The 18845-nt window shown below is 39.9% G+C and overlaps 1 protein-coding gene across 7 annotated transcripts in view; it reads left to right on the top strand.

Annotated features, from left to right (window-relative positions):
• The window catches only part of EML6 (EMAP like 6), a 119133-nt gene that overhangs the window by 54345 nt on the left and 45943 nt on the right, over positions 1-18845 (top strand). For all 7 annotated transcript variants that reach the window (XR_008971740.1, XR_008971741.1, XR_008971742.1 and 4 more), the window contains exons 7-15: positions 619-820; positions 6442-6579; positions 8903-9159; positions 9817-10029; positions 10899-11066; positions 11934-12040; positions 15924-16042; positions 16654-16840; positions 17502-17607. Coding sequence is in view for 4 of the 7 variants with exons in the window: in XM_057405812.1 (XP_057261795.1) it covers positions 619-820; positions 6442-6579; positions 8903-9159; positions 9817-10029; positions 10899-11066; positions 11934-12040; positions 15924-16042; positions 16654-16840; positions 17502-17607 (1497 nt within the window). In the remaining 3 variants the exon portion in view is untranslated. The remainder of the gene's footprint in view (positions 1-618; positions 821-6441; positions 6580-8902; positions 9160-9816; positions 10030-10898; positions 11067-11933; positions 12041-15923; positions 16043-16653; positions 16841-17501; positions 17608-18845) is intronic.

The following is an 18845-nucleotide window of genomic DNA, read 5'->3' as shown; positions in this document are numbered from 1 at the left end:
CCTAAGTTAGTAACATTCCACCTGCAAAGTTAGGATCAGATTTGTGGAATAAGATCAAGTTGTAAAAGTTATGCAAAGCAAGATTCTGTTGGCCAGGGGCTTTTTGGGGTGTTTTGGTTTATTTTTTAACAGTCAGCTGGGACTAAAGTGTGGTAGCACAGGCACGAACCATTTAGATTCACCACTAAAATGTATTCAACATTGTATTTAAATGTGAAAAAAGGAAAGTAGTGAGGAAAGGAACAAAACCAGCTTCAGTCACAGGAACCTTGCCTCATCTAAACTTTACAGTTTTAAATCATGTGAAATTGAATTGCTATTTAAAGTAAATTCCCAAGGTTTACACAAAGCATGAGAGCTTGATCCTTTGAGGAGCTGACAGCAGCAATATTAGGTGCTCAGCACCTTCCTAGGACTGAGATTTTCTCTTCCTCTGTAAATTAGGATGATTTAACAGAACTGGTTTGAGACTTTAATCAGCTGTGATGTGTTATAAGACTTCAGTGTGAAAACATAACAGTGGCTGTAAATTAACTCTTGAAGTCTCAATGATCTTCACTGTACTACCGCTTTGTCTTGTCATTGCTATTAATCTAAGACTGTTCTGTCCCCTGTCAGGTCTGTCCATCCGAAGTGTCTGTTGGAAAGCAGACAGGCTTTTAGCAGGGACACAGGACAGTGAGATATTTGAGGTGCTAGTAAGAGAGAGAGATAAACCCATGCTGATCATGCAGGGCCATTGTGAAGGGGAACTCTGGGCCTTGGCAGTCCATCCAAAGAAGCCTTTAGCAGTCACAGGCAGCGATGATCGATCTGTACGGTAAGGCTGGATCTTATTTATTGTCTTATTCATTCATGGTCACATTGATTAGTCATCTCTTTATTTTAGGACCCCATTAAGCTTTTTTCCCCATGTTTTTCATGAGGGAAAAAGCAGCTTTGCTTTTTCTCTTCAGCCCTCATATGTGGGTTCTGCACATGGTATAAAAGTAATCAGAATTGATGTTCAAAACATGCTGGATTTATTTACTCTGCTCTAAGTACTGTTCTGAACAGCAGGGATAGGTATCTCAGTAGAGAATGGTCACCTCCCACTTCTGCCAATAAACTTAAAACCTAAATACCTTTTACCAGTGGTTTACACAGCAGGAGTCTGCCTCAGCCTAGAGTGTTAGAAAATCTGATCTAAACCAAATTCAGTTAAAACGCCACAAAATGAGATTAGTGAAAAGGTGCTGATGTGCCCCAATGAAGATCTTTGAGGTGTTTAGTTGTAGCACTTGTGCCTCAGGGCTTTGTAGCAGAGAGCTGAAATCTTGTGCACAGATTTTGTGGATGTATTTGTGGAAATTGTCACCAAGTCAAGGCTGGCTTTTTCCTGTGCCTGTTAAAATCTAAGCCTTTTTAATAAAGTAAGGCTTTATGGTGAAGTTTGGAGATTAGACTAAGATTCCCACTGTAATGATGTCCTCCCATACCCACACAGCTGCTGTGTGTTATCTCAAGTGGGCAGAGCCACTGCCCTTCATGACTAATTATTTACTTGTGATTTAAGAGACTGAGATTTTCGTGGCTGCTAAAACTACCCATGGGGACTGGAGAGATTTGTGGGAGACCTGGCTTTATTGTGGTGGTCTCCCAAGTCTTTCCTCAAGTTGTGGGTCTTCCTTTACCCTACAGCACAGTGCATACAGTGGGGTTCATGGCAGCTTGGTATCTCAAGCTCTGGTACCCATGATGTCCTCATTAGTGTTTTCTCCTATCCCACTATCCTAGTTTCTAAGCCCTCCATCAGGTTTTTCTCCAACCCTATGCCAGATGGGTGATGGCAGCTTTTCATCTGATCTAGATAATTTGATTGCATCTTTTCAAATCAAGCCCAGGCAGCTTCCAAAGGGTTCTTCAGTTTTATAGACAACCAGGCAACCTATTTCAGAAACACACCTGGATTCTACCACTTGGGAAAAATCAATTCCCTGCCATATATACAGCTTCTAATTTATGCTCTTTCAGATTCCACGTTATGATTCCCCTCTGCTTTGAGGCTGGTCAGCTGGAATTTCTTTTTCCCTTTCCTTTCATTTTACTTGCACTGATTTCCTGTTCCTGCCATCCCTCATCTCTTTTTAACCATAATTAAAACGCAGAGTGTGAAACTAATGGAACTGCCAGTTGTTCGCCACAGTCATGTTATCTCCCTGCTTCCTACACCTTAGTATGATTTCTTTCAGTTCATAAAACACATGAGTAGTCTCTTCTGGTTGAGTTTATCTGCACAGATGTATAGACAGACAGAAGTTCATATTGCCTGCGTTCTGGTGGGATGGAAGCCAGTTCTGAAACAAGCTGCAAAGCTGGGATTAGCATTGTGCTGCCCTCAAGCTAATAAGCCTTGCTAAGACTTTGGATCTCTTTTCTTGGGCTCATCTCTGGGTTAGTGATAACATAGCTCTGGCTTGGAGCTGGGAGATGCACTGCTGGCTCAAATCATGCCAGAACAAACTTGTGCCCCTCTGTGAAAGACTCTGCAGGCAAGCTCTTTGTGCTCATACAGACTTCATTAGTGGTGTTCTTATGATTATTATCATTGTTATAGTTATTGTGTTACTGCTGCCTTTGGACATTGCCATTCTATCAAGTATCTAAAGGCAGCAGTAATGTGCAAGCATAAAATACCTGGTTTTGTTAACATTGCAGGTTATTTTACTGTGCTACATCACACATTCATTTAGCAGTTGAGGCACTAGAGAGTGTAGGGTTTGAATTCGAGTTCAGACAGAGGTATTTTTTACATACTGTGGCTTCATGTGAGGAATAAAAAAAAGTCCATAAAAGGATTATGGATCTTACTTCTCTCTCCCTCTCCAATAACAAAATTGCATTGACAGGAATGTTTCTATAGTGCTGTGTCAGTTTTCTTAGTATTTGGTTATCCCATTATTTTGAGAAGTGTTGCTATATAATATAAATCTAAATTGTTTTACAAATAAAAATATTTATTGGGCCAGATTATTTTCATGTCTGAGATGTCTCAATGGAAAGAACCTCTGTAAGTTAAAGGGAATTACTCTAGCCTTTCCCTCATGCAGCTGAGAGAAGGCTCTAGCCAAATACAGCGTTTTAAACTTCACAAGTATACCAACTAGGAAAGCTGCCTGCTTCCCACCTCTTCCAACAGGAAAAAACCACCATTCTCATCTGAAAGCAAAGAGCCACACAGAATCAGTCATTACATTTGTTCAGTGGACCTCACATAGGTCTTTTTGTAATGTGGTGCTAAAACACCTACCTGAAGGGTCTCAGGTAGCAGCTGCTCTTCTGGCAGAACCTCTCTGCTGCACTGTCTTCTGGAATGGTCTCCTTCTCTATTCCTGCATTTGTAAGAAGACTGATTAGAAACCTGGCTTTATATGAATGCATTTGAATATTTATACCTCTGACTTCTGTGTGGAGCCTTGCTCTGCCAGTTGAATGGAACAGCAGCAGTGAAGCTCCTGTCCTCAGCTATGGCTTTTTCTGCAGATGAAGAGGGTACGAGTAATCCTCCTGGGAGGCTGTAGTCTGTGCTCCAGTAAATAAACTCACCCACCAGAGAGGTGGCAGGAAAGTCTGGAATGCTGGCTAATAAAATGATGCTTCGTGAGCCCATCTGGGTTTTATAAAGTCAGTTATTTAAACAACGCAGAGGAAAATTGTCATAGAGTGGCAGAAACACCTTATTTGAAAAAGCAAACACTTCTCACATGGCAATAGTTTACCTCTCTGACTCTTCCAAAAACAGTGTGCAGAAGTGTATTGCCAGAATAGATACTTCTGCTGTTTTCATAAGGCTCTTACTTTGTCAGATGTTTATACAAATGGGTGCACGTGTGCAAAATGCTTTTATTTTTCTTTATAAAACTAAATAGCTCATGTTTGGAATTACCCTTCCATTGATTCAAAAAGTGGCTTCTTTGGTTTTTGAGACACTGGAATTATTCTCCTTGTGCTGCCATGTATTGCAGTTACGCTTCTAATGCATCGGACAAAGTGATTCATGGGAAAGCAACAGTTTGGAGGCAGATTTTAGCCTGACATATCCTTTGAAATCTTTCCAAATCCTCTCTGGTTTGTTCCTCATTGTGTTGGGCTCACAGCTTCTGCCTCGCAAGGCTGCTGAGATTCTTGCATCTGATCCTACTTCTGTTCTGTCTTTGAAAACAGTTTCAGCATCCCACATCCGTTTTGTTCCCCAGGAAGAACAGAGAAGCCTTTTCAAGTTCTTTCTCATCCTTTTCAAGTTCTTTCTTACCCTTGAATTCTCTCGGCCTAAGAGGAAACAGGCATCGTTCAGGGTAGTTGATTCTAGACTGATCCTAAAACTTTACCATGACAAGGCCCACAGGGTTTCTGCTTGAAAGGAAATGCTCAGGTCACAGATTTCCATCCTTTCTCAGTGCAGGCAGTCAAGTTCTATAATCCTTTCACTAAATTTATCAAACTCTAGCTTTACTTTTTTCTCCTGTTTCTCTTACTTCAAGGCCGTTACTGCTGGGGTGGACAGAAACTTCCTTTGCTCAGGCTATATTCACATTCTGTTGATGCTGTTTGTTCCAGTGCCACCATGGTCCCTCAGCTGAACTGTTTCTCCTTTGACATTTATCTTACTGATGTGTTTTTTGGAAGCAATCCTACCCCCTCCCAGCCTTTGTTTCATTAAGGTATAAAAATTAAACTCCTTTGTTCATCTTTGATGTGATACAATCTTCATTCTCTTAATCATCCCATTAATCCTTTGCTGCATCTGTTCCTGGTTTTATTCCAGTTTCTTTGGATAATTCATAAGGAACATGCCAGATGTGTGCTATTGTTTTTGGTGTACCTCCTGGAAGAGCACCCAGGATTTCCCTTCTCCTGTCTGCAGCTCTGTCAGTGATCATAAAAACAGCAAGAGATCTTCCTCCTTTTTGCCGGTTCCACTGAGCATACAGCATAGTGCTAGACATAAGGCTCTGAAAGTGTGGGCTTTGCTTAAGTTTCATTCCATGTCTGTTTGTTTCATCATCAGGAAACCTCTGTTTCTTCCAGCAGGATAAATCCATCTCCAGGCTCACAGTGCCTCCCAGCATGCTGTCCATAGCAGATCCCATCAGCATTCTCATCTCCTGTGCCGGTGTCTAGCGAGAATATTAAATGTCACTATTCCAAAGCTTGTGCCTAGAAATGTCAGCGCTATCTTCCAGCCAGCCTGACTGTCTCTTTCTGTAAAGCTTGCTGTAAAACTTCATCCAGTGTCACATTGCACTTCTGGGACAAACCGTCATCTTCTTGAGTTCAGCCAATGATCACATATGCTACTGTTCAAATAATTCATACATCTTTTACAAACACATCAGATGTACAGTGCTGTCCTCAAAATATTGCTATTAGTGACTTAATTTTTCTACCTCAAAAGGGGTTTTATGCAATTTCTTCCATACTTCTAATATTCTTTTCTTTAATTCTACATCTTCCATTCTACAGAGATCGGATTAACCAGCTTGTAGTGATCAGGGGAACTCCCTCTATTCCTTAAAACTACAGGGATATGGTTTGCCTTTCTCTATCTTATAGCATAATTTATTGGTTGATTCTCTCTATTTACGATGATGTAAATGAGTGAATCAGCAAAGTTTTGTCTGCTGCTTCACCCAGGGTTATGACGTTGTGTTCCAAGATGTTCCCCATGGCTGGAATGTTTTGTTCTCTGAGTGTTGCCTTCACTTTCAGTGAAGATTTCAGTCTGGTCTGAACTGACCCTTTCTGTCTACAGAAACTGCATTTTTTGTTATATTCTTTGTTATATTTTGTTATTTTGTTTATAAGTAAAGTCCAGAGGTAGCACCAAATGATAATGTGATTTAGCTTCACCCTGTTTTCTCTTTCTCTGTCACAGGTACACAGAATCATAGAATCCCAGACTGGTTTGGACTGGGAGGGACCTTAAAGGTCATGCAGTTCCAAACCCCTGTCATGGGCAGGGACACCTTCCAGTAGACCAGGCTGCATGTTCAAGTCTGAGGTGCCATTCCTGCTAGAACTGGGACCAGTAGAGAATCTGAAGCTGGTGCTTCACTTGAACGTGTCTGTGGAAGCTTCATTTGATATTATTTGCCCAGACATTCAGTGCCAGTGTTAGAGAATGCTGTGTCCATGTATTGACTCAGGCACTCATTCTGCACCCCCTTTCTCTTCTCGATCAATAGAGTTTTGAGGTTTTAAAAACTACATTTTAGTAGGTGTATATGCTCAAGTCATATGTTCCATGCTTGGAAAGGAACTCATTATAAAGTCTTAATACAAGGTGTGCATGCAAATGAGCCCTTACCAACTGACTTAGACTTTGTGTTTTTACTCTGGATGCTATTGAAATATTGTGCAGTCAGGAAAAATGTGCTCTGCTTCCAATTTGCTTTGATGCAGATTATGGAGTCTGGCTGACCATGCCTTGATAGCCCGTTGTAACATGGAAGAAGCGGTGCGGAGCGTCTCTTTCAGTCCAGATGGATCCCAGTTAGCACTCGGAATGAAGGATGGCTCCTTCATTGTTCTTCGAGTAAGGTACAAGGAGAAAATCTTACATTACTTTCTCATATTAGTAGTTTTAGTAGTACATAACTGAGATAACAGTTTTGAGACAGATCTCCTTGATCATACAGTTCATTTCCTGTCATACACAAGAATGGATACCAGGCAAACTAACTGGTGATAGAAAGACATTTTTAATCAGTTGTAAGATACATGTGAATTCTCCTTTTCCCAGAAGATGACAAACCTCTTTTTGTATGAATGCATCTTACTCAGTAGGCATTTTCTGTCTGGAATACTATTATGGAAGACACACAAGAGTAGGTAAAACACAAAGTTGTCCATAAGAGTGAAACAGCCAAACAAAACAGTGTGATTTCCTAACACACAAGCTATTTTAATTGATTCTTGGAAGAGATTACTGCTTCCTTAACATCACTTCATATGTTTGGTGAGCATATATTGTAAACATTCCGAACTACTAGTGATAGGAGAGAAAGCCTGTAGCTGATGGAGGATCTGTGAAATCTCCTGTAAATTTACTGCTTAATGTCTTTAGCAAAACTTAAATGATCTGTTCATGTTAATACAAAATCCTTTTCAAAGACTACTATTTTTTCTGCAGAGGTTAATCTTCTTTGTCTCACGGTAATCTTGTCTTTGCTAATTTGTGTGATAGCTAACATTATTAATCACTCAGCTTGTGGAGAGTGTTAATGATAAAACCAGCATTATTGCTTGTATAAGGCCCTCAATGCAATTGCTTTTCCATCTGCTCCTTCCCTGTGACAGACCTTCTGATGGGGTGACAAATCAGCAGCACAGGATCCAGTAAGACTGGGTGATGCCAATGTGTTTTGTTGTCATTTTCTTTGAATCATGAACTCAGCCATATGAATCTGTATTCACTTTTTTCTTGGCCAGGAATGATCTGGATCTATGGAATGATCCAGAGAATGAGCTGCTCTTCTCAGTAGCAATATTGACTAATGGAATAGTTATGTTACCAGTTTTTGGTAATAACTGGTAGCTCTGAGCAGGGCTAAGAGCTGATTTGGGTTTTTTTCTCCCAAGACATTTTTTGAAGTTAAAAATAGCTATGAATAAATAAGAATTTTCCTAACAAAATTTCTGCTGTTATTGACATTCTGGAATGTCACCATTTTAAGAGAAATTTCTAACAAACCTAGTCTATTAGGTCTTTTTAAGATCCTGATCATCTGTAACACTAACCTTTCCATTCATATTGGCATCTCTCCGAAATCTCAGTCTTCAGTTATGGATAATTCTCCTTTCAGGACTCTGCTTTTAGCAGTGCTATGTATCAGCATTTTTAAGCAATATTAACAAAATTTATTAGGTTTTAAACAGATTTGAGTCTTTTCACAAAGTTTATGTTTCTACCAACAATTAATTAAAGCAGAAATAAGGAAAAGTATTTTAAAAGCTTAAAATACAGAGTAACAGCAGCGTGATATCCCAACATTTTCTTATAGCCCAAATGTGTAACCTGGTGTGGATTGTCTTTTTGAATTAATGGAACTGGGACTTGGCTCATGTTCAGTCAACTCAGGGGAAGATTTTATTTTAATTTAGGTTTAATTCTTTCCTCATAACCTAAGAATTTGGGGAAACCTGCTTGCAAAAATCTGGTCTGTATTCGTTGGCATTACAGGTTTTGGTTCTTTGATTGATAGGGGGTTATATCAAGTGTAATTTGATAGGGAAAGGTGAATATTTATATAAACAGACTATGTAACTGTTGGATTTTTTGTCAAAGACACATGCAAGGTGTTGTCACTTCTCTGTTTTTCCATTGGTGGGTGATGGCAGTGGTGATGCTGCAACCCCAAACCCACACACCATGACCAGCTAACTAGTCATGGTGTGTGGGATTAATGGTATCTAACTTTGCCAGTCTATTTGTTAGCCTCTAATCTAAACTGTTTGCCTGTCTTCCCAGAATGTGGGAGTCAATGTGGAGAAATGGGTGTCTTCCAACATGGTCCTTCTAAATAAGAAGGAACTCGTTTTCCGACACCTGTGCAAAAACCCCCAAATTAAGTCTGGTCTAGTTTAGACTAGACAGCTAACTATGTTACAGGTAAAATTAGGTGAATAGACTTAAGAACATCATTGACAGGTAAAGCTGTTTCTATCTTGTGCTGTAAAAGTATGCTTATAGCCAATGAAAGCAACAGGAACTTCTCAAAAACCAGGATGATTTTAGTGCAATCTGTTTTTTGTTGTACAAATTATTCAGTGCTTCTATCTTCATTTTTGTCTTAAATATTTATGATTGCCTGTTCCCAAGTCTGCAGTTCACAGTTCACACTTTCACTGTTGGTTCTTGCAGAGACATGACCGAGGTGGTTCACATTAAAGATCGCAAAGAAGTGATCCATGAAATGAAGTTTTCACCAGATGGCTCTTACCTTGCTGTGGGTTCCAATGATGGCCCAGTGGATATCTATGCCGTGGCTCAGCGGTACAAAAAAATTGGAGAATGCAACAAATCTATGAGTTTTATTACTCACATTGACTGGTCTGTGGATAGTAAATTCTTGCAAACCAATGATGGGGCAGGAGAGAGACTGTTCTACAAGATGCCATGTAAGTTTACAAGTGGTTCATGTTATGGAAAAGTAAACTTCAGTATGGCTTTAACGAGGACAACAAAAATGCAATAGAAATAGTACAACCTGCAAGGGGAGTTTCTTGACTAGACTTACATAAGTATCTGCTGTTTGTTTTGAAAATCAGCGTTCACAGAATATATCCACCTTCAGCTTGCGTTAAGTAAAAGCTGTCTCTGCATTTACTTCTGCATAAATTGTATGAGTTTACATAACATGTTTTTATGCTTGTTTATATGCAGCTGCAGTAGAACTTATGTATGATGTCCTCAAATACTACAAATCGTAGAATGGTTTGGGTTGAAGGGACCTTAAAGCTCATCCAGTTCCAGCCCCCTGCCATGGGCAGGGACACCTTCCACTAGAGCAGCTTGCTCCAAGCCCCTGTGTCCAACCTGGCCTTGAACACTGCCAGGGATGAGGCAGCCACACCTTCTCTGGGCACCCTGTGCCAGCGCCCCACCATCCTCAGAATGAAATGTGAATATTATAGTAATTTAAATAAAATTGTGAATATTTTTAACTTATTGAGGTTGAAAGACTAATCACAGTAAGAAGACAAAGAAAAAATAGATTAAATGGAGTTTACTGTAAAATGAATGACTAAACTGATTATTCACTTCTATATTTGCAGCTGGGAAGCACATAGCTAACAAAGATGAGGTCAAAGGAATTCACTGGGCCTCATGGACCTGTGTGTTAGGATCTGAAGTGAGTGGAATTTGGCCAAAATACACTAATGTTACAGACGTCAACTCTGTGGATGGAAATTACAACAGCTCAGTGCTAGTGACTGGAGATGATTTTGGGCTGGTTAAATTGTTCAGATTTCCATGCCTAAAAAAAGGTAAGACAGTGTTTTGTATTTCTGAAGAATGCAGTACTTACCTTGGTACCACATCAGTGTATTTTCTAATGGCAGGTTTAGTGTATAATTCAAGTGACTGTGCACACAATTCGTATTAGTATTTATGGGCATAAAGATGAGACTTTAACCCACTGTGTATCTAGCAATTTCCTACCAGTGTGTATGTGCTGGAGTTTAGAACTGTTGAGAACATACAGTTTAGTGTGCGCTTATTCTCATTTTCCAGAATCTGACTCAGACTTTACATCACATCAAAATTGTATCCACACCAGATGCACTACTATCATCTGTCCACATTTGTGCCACTAACTGTTGCAGAAACTTAGAAGGGTTTCACTGTAGTCGTTTGCTTCACATCAATAGTAGGCTTTTAACATAGATTATTTCCTCAGGGTCTGCACTGTAACGTGCATAAAGGCAACAGAACTAAATAATACAACCTTTTGGCTTTCCATGATCCATGTGGTATCATATCAGTGTATTTTCAGATAGGAAATCTGAATTTATGTTGATAGTACAATATGTAATATGTGTGTATAATTCGCATTAGCAGTAATGGCCATAAAGGTGGCAATTAAACCCAATGTGTATCTGGTACTTCCTGCCAAGATTTAAAGACTTTTCTGAAAACTGAAGTGAATGTATCATTCATGTTATTTTATGCCATTTATTTTTACATTATAGTAACTTTGAGCATCAGAATATCAAAAAGCATTTAAGTATTATTTTGTCTTCAGTTTCCATAAGAGTGTTCAGGCTGTGTTTCCATTAAAAACCAGACTATATTAGTCACAGTGTTGTGGGGTTTTTTCCTTCTTACATACTGAAAGTCCTGGTTTTGGTTTTAGGAGCTAAATTTAGGAAGTACATTGGCCACTCAGCCCATGTAACCAATGTCCGCTGGTCCCATGATTTCCAGTGGGTTTTAAGTACAGGAGGTGCTGATCACTCTGTGTTCCAGTGGCGGTTTATTCCAGAAGGGATAACAAATGGCATCCTTGAAACATCTCCACAAGGTAAACATGATCTCTTCTGAAGGGTTTGTTAAATAAAACCAACATAGAATGCAGCAGTGGTAAAAAAACTCGTATTGAGTGAATTCCTTGGGATTAATCAGCATGTTTGGGATACTTCATTTTTCATAGACAACCGTTATTTCAGGCAAGTCTTCTGCAAGCTGCAGTACTGTATGCCTAGGAATACACAAGTACTATTCATCAATGTGATAAAAGCCATTTAGATGGGAGATTACTAGATCAAGATAAATTCTCAGAATTAGCCATCTAACTTGCCTTAAGAAGTCTGAGGAATTCTTTCTCTTTCCAATGCAATTTCACATATATATGTGATAGCTGCACTTGAGACTGTTTTTCTTGTTCTATTCATGACACTTACAGCATTGTACAATAGCCAGATGAATTGTGGAGTGGCACTTGCTGAAAATTGGATTCCCTGCAGCAAAAGGGCAAAACTTGTGCCTCCACAGTGTGGTAAAATACCTTTGTAAAATGGATTTGTTACTGCAGATCTATTTAAACACAGACAGCGATCACACTGAAAGGTTTTATTTACCACTTCTGTATGTTTTCACTCCAAAACCTATTAAGAAACAGTATTTTCTCAGATGATGGAAATGTACCAGTAACTCCTCAGTTATTGTACTTCTCTCTGCCACCTTCCTGCCCCAGGCATCAAAACAGGAGAAACAGAAATGAAACCTGGCACATTCAGTCAGCCCCATGATATTTATAAGCTGCTTAAGCTTCCAAAGTTCTTGAATGCTGCTTTGCCATAGTTTAAGTTATATAAAACCATCATATACTATTTTCTTGTGATTCTGTGTGTTCAAAGGACTGATTTTTATTTATTTATCTTTAATGTAGAGGGTGGTGTTGACTCCTACAGTGAAGAATCAGATTCAGATTTATCTGATGTGCCAGAGTTAGATTCTGACATTGAGCAGGAAGCTCAAATCAACTATGATCGCCAGGTGAGTAAAAACTAACCCACTGTGCCAAATACCTGACAATTTATCATGACTATTCCATAAAGTAAAAGAAGCTTGCAGCTAGTTCAGCAGACTAAGAAGATTATTTTGACAGTATTCAGCTGATTATGCAACCAATATACATAAAACCAGAGTTTACTTTAGCTGGAGATGAGAATTCAAAAGGGTTTGGAGAAAAAATAGTTTATGTACTACTATATGTTAGAATAAAGAATATCTCTTAAAAAGCACCAAAAATAAACAAGGTTTTGTGAGATCTTATTGCTATTCCCATTTCCATAATAAAAGTTAGAGAATTCTTTTCAGGCCAATTAGTCTTAGAATGCTAGTTTGTAGAATACAGCTGATGGAGTTTTTGTGTGACTTCTGCATATTCAAAGAAGAATACTAATACTGAGTTTGAAACCTGCATAATAGAGTTATTTGTGACAGATTCTTTTTTATTGCCAAGGACAAGAATGTCCAAGAATTAGAATTCCCCTGGTTTACAGGAACCAGTTAAAACTGGTTTCTAATAATCACTTAATGCATTTCTTTTTAGTAGCAGTGTGCTGTGAGCTAAATTAAGATAGATTGCTTCCACACAAGAAGAACACAGATCAGCATTCTTTACTGCATTGTTTTTTTCAGGAATGGTAGTGTGCCTTTTCACTCTTCAACCTGATCCTTTAGGGTTGATTTATGCCTTGTCACTATGGGCTTGGCTGCTGATCAACCCTGAACTTGGTTACGGACACCGAAATCTGCTTTGCTGCTGTCACTGTGGGACTGCTCCCTCTCTGAGAGGCCTTGTGATCAGGCTCAGCTCCTGGCTCCTTCACTCTGCTGCTCCATGACCTGAGGTTTCGCCCAACCTCCATCAGGACAATTACACAATACTATATTAGAAACCATTATTCAAGTCACAAAGTTACATCAAGTTTAGAAAATGCCATAACAAAACATAGTTCTGCCCTTTTTGGGTGCATGGATTATGATTACTCATTGCTGCAGGACTTCTGCTTCATTTGGTGTATGGAACATTTAGTTCTTACCTAACAAGGAATTGTTCAATCTATTTTCATTCATCAGCTGCCTTTATTGCACATTGCTTGAACATGTCTCTGGAGACAGAATTGTTTCCCTTGTGGTTCTTTCCATTCCATTCATGATACTGAGTGCTTCACAAACACTGAACTTTATAACAGTTTGTGGTGTGGAAGGGTGATGTTGTCCTTGTTTTCATAGAATCATAGAATAGTTAGGGTTGGAAAGGACCTTAAGATCATCCAGTCCCAACCCTCCTGCCATGGGCAGGGACACCTCACACTAAACCATCTCACCCAAGGCTCTGTCCAACCTGGCCTTGAACACTGCCAGGGATGGAGCATTCACAACCTCCCTGGGCAACCCATTCCAGTGCCTCACCACCCTCACAGGAAAGAACTTCTTCCTTAGATCCAATCTAAACTTTCCCTCTTTAAGTTTTAACCCGTTACCCCTTGTCCTATCACTCCAGTCCCTGATGAAGAGTCCCTCTCCAGCATCCATATAGCCCTGCTTCAGATACTGGAAGGCTGCTATGAGGTCTCCACGCAGCTTCTCTTCTCCAGGCTGAACAGCCCCAACTTCCTCAGCCTGTCTCCATACAGGAGCTGCTCCAGTCCCTGATCATCCTCGTGGCCTCCTCTGGACTTGTTCCAACAGTTCCATGTCCTTTTTATGTTGAGGACACCAGAACTGCACACAATGCTCCAGGTGAGGTCTCACAAGAGCAGAGCAGAGGGGCAGGATCACCTCCTTCGCCCTGCTGGTCACGCTCCTTTGGATGCAGCCCAGGATACGGTTGCTTTCTGGGCTGCAAGCGCACACTGAAGCCGGCTCATGTTCATTTTCTCATCAACCAACACCCCCAAGTCCTTCTCCTTGGGCTGCTCTGAATCTCTTCTCTGCCCAACCTGTAGCTGTGCCTGGGATTGCTCCGACCCAGGTGTAGGACCTTGCACTTGGCATGGTTAAACCTCATGAGGTTGGCATCAGCCCACCTCACAAGCGTGTCAAGGTCCCTCTGGATGGCATTCCTTCCCTCCAGGGTATCAACCGAACCACACAGCTCGGTGTCATCGGCAAACTTGCTGAGGGTGCACTCAATCCCACTGTTTGAAGGAAAAGAAACATTAACATCAAATTCTGCTGTCATCTGACTTTTGCTTCTACTTAAAAATATCTGGAACCTGATTTTTCAGGACCTCTTGTCATCATGAATAGAATATTGTTTGTCACTTTGTCCTCTTACCTTAGCAGTTGCAATGGTGAAAGTTCAGAATTTCCTCATACCAGAACTGGAATCTTGTACTAAGCATGAAAAATGCACAATAACCTTGGTTCTAGTTGGTTTGAGTGATTTAATATCTGACATAGAGCTGCTTTCTAGAATGTGCAAGGATCGCTTCTAATATCGCATGGTTTAGCCAAGGACATCCTTTATCTTTTCACCTCACTTGCTGGATCCTGCAATCAGTTGCATAGATCCTTCTGATAGAGCTTATTTTGCCTCTTCAGAGATAGATCAGAGATCGTTTCAGGCATGGGTCATATTTGCCAAATGAACAGAACAGAGGTTTTGTCACGTTTTCTTCCTCCCCTTTTCTTTACTGTCAGACTCACAGGAGTCTTTGTTCTATTTTACTCCTCTCCTCCTCCTTCTCCTGATTTTCTCCATCTGTATTCTAATCAGACAGCCCTCTCCTCCATGCTGTCTATGTGTCAAAAAGGATGTCTGGGTTTAAAACCTGAAAGTGCAAAAATAGGTGTAGGAAGTTAAACAGCAAGGTTAATGCATGAAAGAGCTGGAAGCATCTTGAAATAGAATCTTACACAGGAAGTGTGAGACAAGCCCAAGCATAAGCTGCATTTGCATTTTGATGAAGGAAATGATTTACAGAAGGACATGGAAACAAAAACAGACTTATTTTGGGAATTGGTTTGGGTTTGGGGGTTTTTGATGTTATTTATGAAGCAGTATAGAGGATTCTAGATTTTGAGATGCATTTGAAAATGTTTATCATATTCTATTTGATTAGTAGCATACTGAGGGGCAAAAGCAAATGGATGAGAATGCACAGGATAAAGTACACCACATATGAGACACAGACACAAGATGTTAAGACTCTGCCTGCCATTTCAAAAGCTCAGCTCCTTATATCAACACCTTCCTTGTAAAAATTCAATATTCCATCTTTGTAGTCAGGTAGATACATGTGGGAATGGCCATCTCATTGTCCTGCAAAATCCAACAAAGGTAAGCACAGAAGGCAAACAATAAAGTTGTGTTTCAGCATTACAATGGGTTTTGTTTGGTGCCACAGCTCTGAAGATGCTTCAAACGTCTTTAGCAGCTCCACAGAGTTTCAGCATTCCTAAAAGTTTTAAATGTATAGTATTTTATATCTTTAGTGTATCTATAGAGCTGGAATTCAACATCAGGATCCTGGACATGGCAAATCACTTCAGTTCTGTTGGTTACTGTGTATTTCACTGTAATCCCTATATAGAATCAATTCATTATGTCCAGCTTTGAGTATGTACAGGGAAATTAAAAAGCACCAAAGAGTTTCAGTCAGTATTTAAATTGCTTTTCACTAAGTGACACTGGAAACTTCTAGAAAAAGCACATTCTGCTGCTGCTATTGCAGACTCATGTTCTGGGCTACTCAAGGGGCTTCACTGAGTGGAAAAAGTTGATTATCAACTGAAGTTCTGTAGGACACAACTTACTCTATGCTGCAACTACTGAGCATCATATAAAGGAAAGCCACTTTCATCCATATACACAGGTATTTAGCAAACTGGAGATGTGCAATTAACTTTAATCATTATTCTTCAGGTTTACAAAGAAGACCTACCTCAGCTGAAACAGCAAAGTAAAGAGAAAAACCATTCTGTGCCCTTCCTGAAAAGAGAGCGAGCACCTGAGGACAGCTTGAAGTTGCAGTTTATACATGGGTAGAGTAATATTAGATAATATTTGGGTTTCTTTCTGACTGCTTAAACATCCTAGCAATGTTAACTCACATCAGAGCATTTAGCAAAGCATTTGTCAGTGCTTACCTACAATTGATTTGTTATTATTACTGTGGGCAGTTGTTGTGATAGCATAGATTTTCTTTATTCAGTTGTACTTGTTAAGGAGCAAGAGAAGTTTACAGTGCTGTAACCACGTAATAAATAATGCATAAATATTACATTTCAATGCCTGAGTGTTGCATTGGCCTATAAGGGTGCTGGAGAGGGATTCTTCATCGGGGACTGTAGTGATAGGACGAGGGGTGATGGGTTCAAACTGGAACAGGGGAAGTTCAGGTTAGATCTAAGGCAGAAGTTCTTTACTGTGAGGGTGCTGAGGCACTGGCACAGGGTGCCCAGAGAAGCTGTGGCTGCCCCATCCCTGGCAGTGTTCAAGGCCAGGCTGGACACAGGGGCTTGGAGCAAGCTGCTCTAGTGAAAGGTGTCCCTGCCCATGGCAGGGGCTGGAGCTGGATGATCTTAAGGTCCTTTCCAACCCAAGTCATTCTATGGTTCTGATTCTAATATAACTTGGTTTGTATTTACTTCAGTTACAGAGGCTATGACTGTCGAAATAACTTGTTCTACACGCAAACCGGAGAAGTGGTGTATCACATTGCTGCTGTGGCTGTTGTATATAACAGGCAACAACACACTCAGAGGTTGTATCTTGGTCATGATGATGACATCCTCAGCCTAAGCATTCACCCAGTAAAAGACTATGTTGCTACTGGACAGGTGGGTGTTTAGAAATGACCATTAGCAAAACATGGAAATAAATGCCCTTTACAATATGGAGTTAGGAAAAACAGGGCTCTCTTTGTCCTTCAGTATAGTGTTTCCTCCTAAACATAGGTAAGCTGTGTATTGTTTCCTATATCCCTCCCAAACATCTGAGGAGCACTGGAGTGGAAACTATTCAAGGTGATTATTAAATCATTCCTATGTAACAAGAGAACTGCCAATCTTATGCTATGGCCTTGCAAACAATCTTACATTCACTTTGAAACTCTGCTTTCATCCGTAAAATGCAGGAGATTTGGGGGTTTCATTAGGTAGTCTTGGTATTTTTGTACTGTAGTAGCATTCAAAACCTTACTCGGATAAAGGCTGTTTTATGTTGGGCACTCTACAGATAGCTGGTACTGAATCTGGTATGTTCAGTATATTCTTATATGATAATAAATTATGTCATTAACATGATAACCAATGCTGATGATTTAGAGACTGACGAGTGATATTTCTCTAAAAGAGAAAATAGATCTTGAAGAAGATAAAATAAGGCAAGGATGAAAGTAGTTACCTCTGGAGTGTTTCGAAGCTGTGATAGTGCTAATTACTGCTATAGGTGTGCTTTGAACTCCCCTGAGCTGATATTCCAATTAACCCTCTGATTTAGGTTGGAAGAGATGCTGCCATTCACGTCTGGGACACACAGACCCTGAAATGTTTATCACTGCTCAAAGGCCAGCATCAAAGAGGAGTGTGTGCACTGGATTTTTCAGGTAAGCCACCAACCTACATTGATCTAAATGCTTAATTAAAAAGCAATGCTTCTGATGAAATCTTCATTTGAGGAGTCAGCCAGCTTTACAACCACTACAAATTCTACATAGAAATTGTCTTGTTAACAGTTAAAACAGCTGACAGTTTTGATAACACTAGTGTGTGTAGTAAAGTCAGTCATGGGCCTTTTGTCAACTGATTGGTGACTGATGTCCCTGATGGCTAATCCATAATACCAAGTGTACAGATAGGACTCTGGTGGCTGCCTACATGGTGGCATAATAATTTAAAAGCAGGCAGAATGGTGGCATGAAGTGCACACATGAGATGGAAATGTGATCTGTAGGCTCAGACAGTTCTTTGCTAACAATTCCCACATTTTAGTGAGTCTAAAGAAATAAATATGACAAATTCTGCTACTTGTCTTTCTGAGATGGATGGCCTCAGTTGTCTCAGTTCTCAAAGAGTAAATCCTATCCTCAGCATTGAAAAACATCATCCACATGGTGGTGACTTACATATGTCTGCATCTTTATAGAAGGGCTTACAAATCCATTCTCCCTTTTCTATTTTTGTAATTAAATTACTTTACCTGAACTATCCTTTTTCCTATCTGATTTTTTTCAATTAGATGCAGTTTATTTCATATTCTGCTCTCTAGAAATGTGGTAAGGATTCACTAGGACATAGATCACAGCTACGAGACAGGACTTTAAGAAAGAAGTTTTACTTTCACAAAGATAAGTCTGTGGAACCGAGTCTTATTCCATTATCAGAAGAGGAGTCTTGGTGTTCATCCAAGAACTGGAATTCAAATGTTATTGCTGATCCACTGTGGTGTGTAACCAAGCTCTGAAGGTAGATATGGTAGCAGAAGAAGTTAAAATGGGTAAGGATGAGCTAACTGACATAGTGTACAGGGATGTTAAAACAATTCTGATCATGATCCCTAGTTGAACACATGCTCATATATGTAGAAAATACCTTGTGGTTTTTAACCATTAGATTCCTGTACAGATGTACTCCATGTATCAGAATCCATGTCCCTCCATAAAAGCCTAAAGAATAAACTGGCCACATATTCTGTGGACATAAATCCATACAAAAACATTAAAGCTCTCTTTAAAAGTAGCCACTACTGACATCATTACAGCCTTGCTTTAGGACCTGATCCTGAGAATGCACACGTTGCATTCCTAACTGGCTTTAGTTAGGATTCTTTGCATAGAAAGGAGCA

This window comes from Pezoporus wallicus, unplaced genomic scaffold (genome assembly GCF_028554395.1).
Source record: "Pezoporus wallicus isolate ANWC-B61680 ecotype Strahan unplaced genomic scaffold, APGP_CSIRO_Pwel_v1 contig_6714, whole genome shotgun sequence".
Taxonomy (NCBI): Eukaryota; Metazoa; Chordata; class Aves; order Psittaciformes; family Psittacidae; genus Pezoporus; species Pezoporus wallicus.
This window is presented reverse-complemented; position numbering and strand designations above follow the sequence as displayed.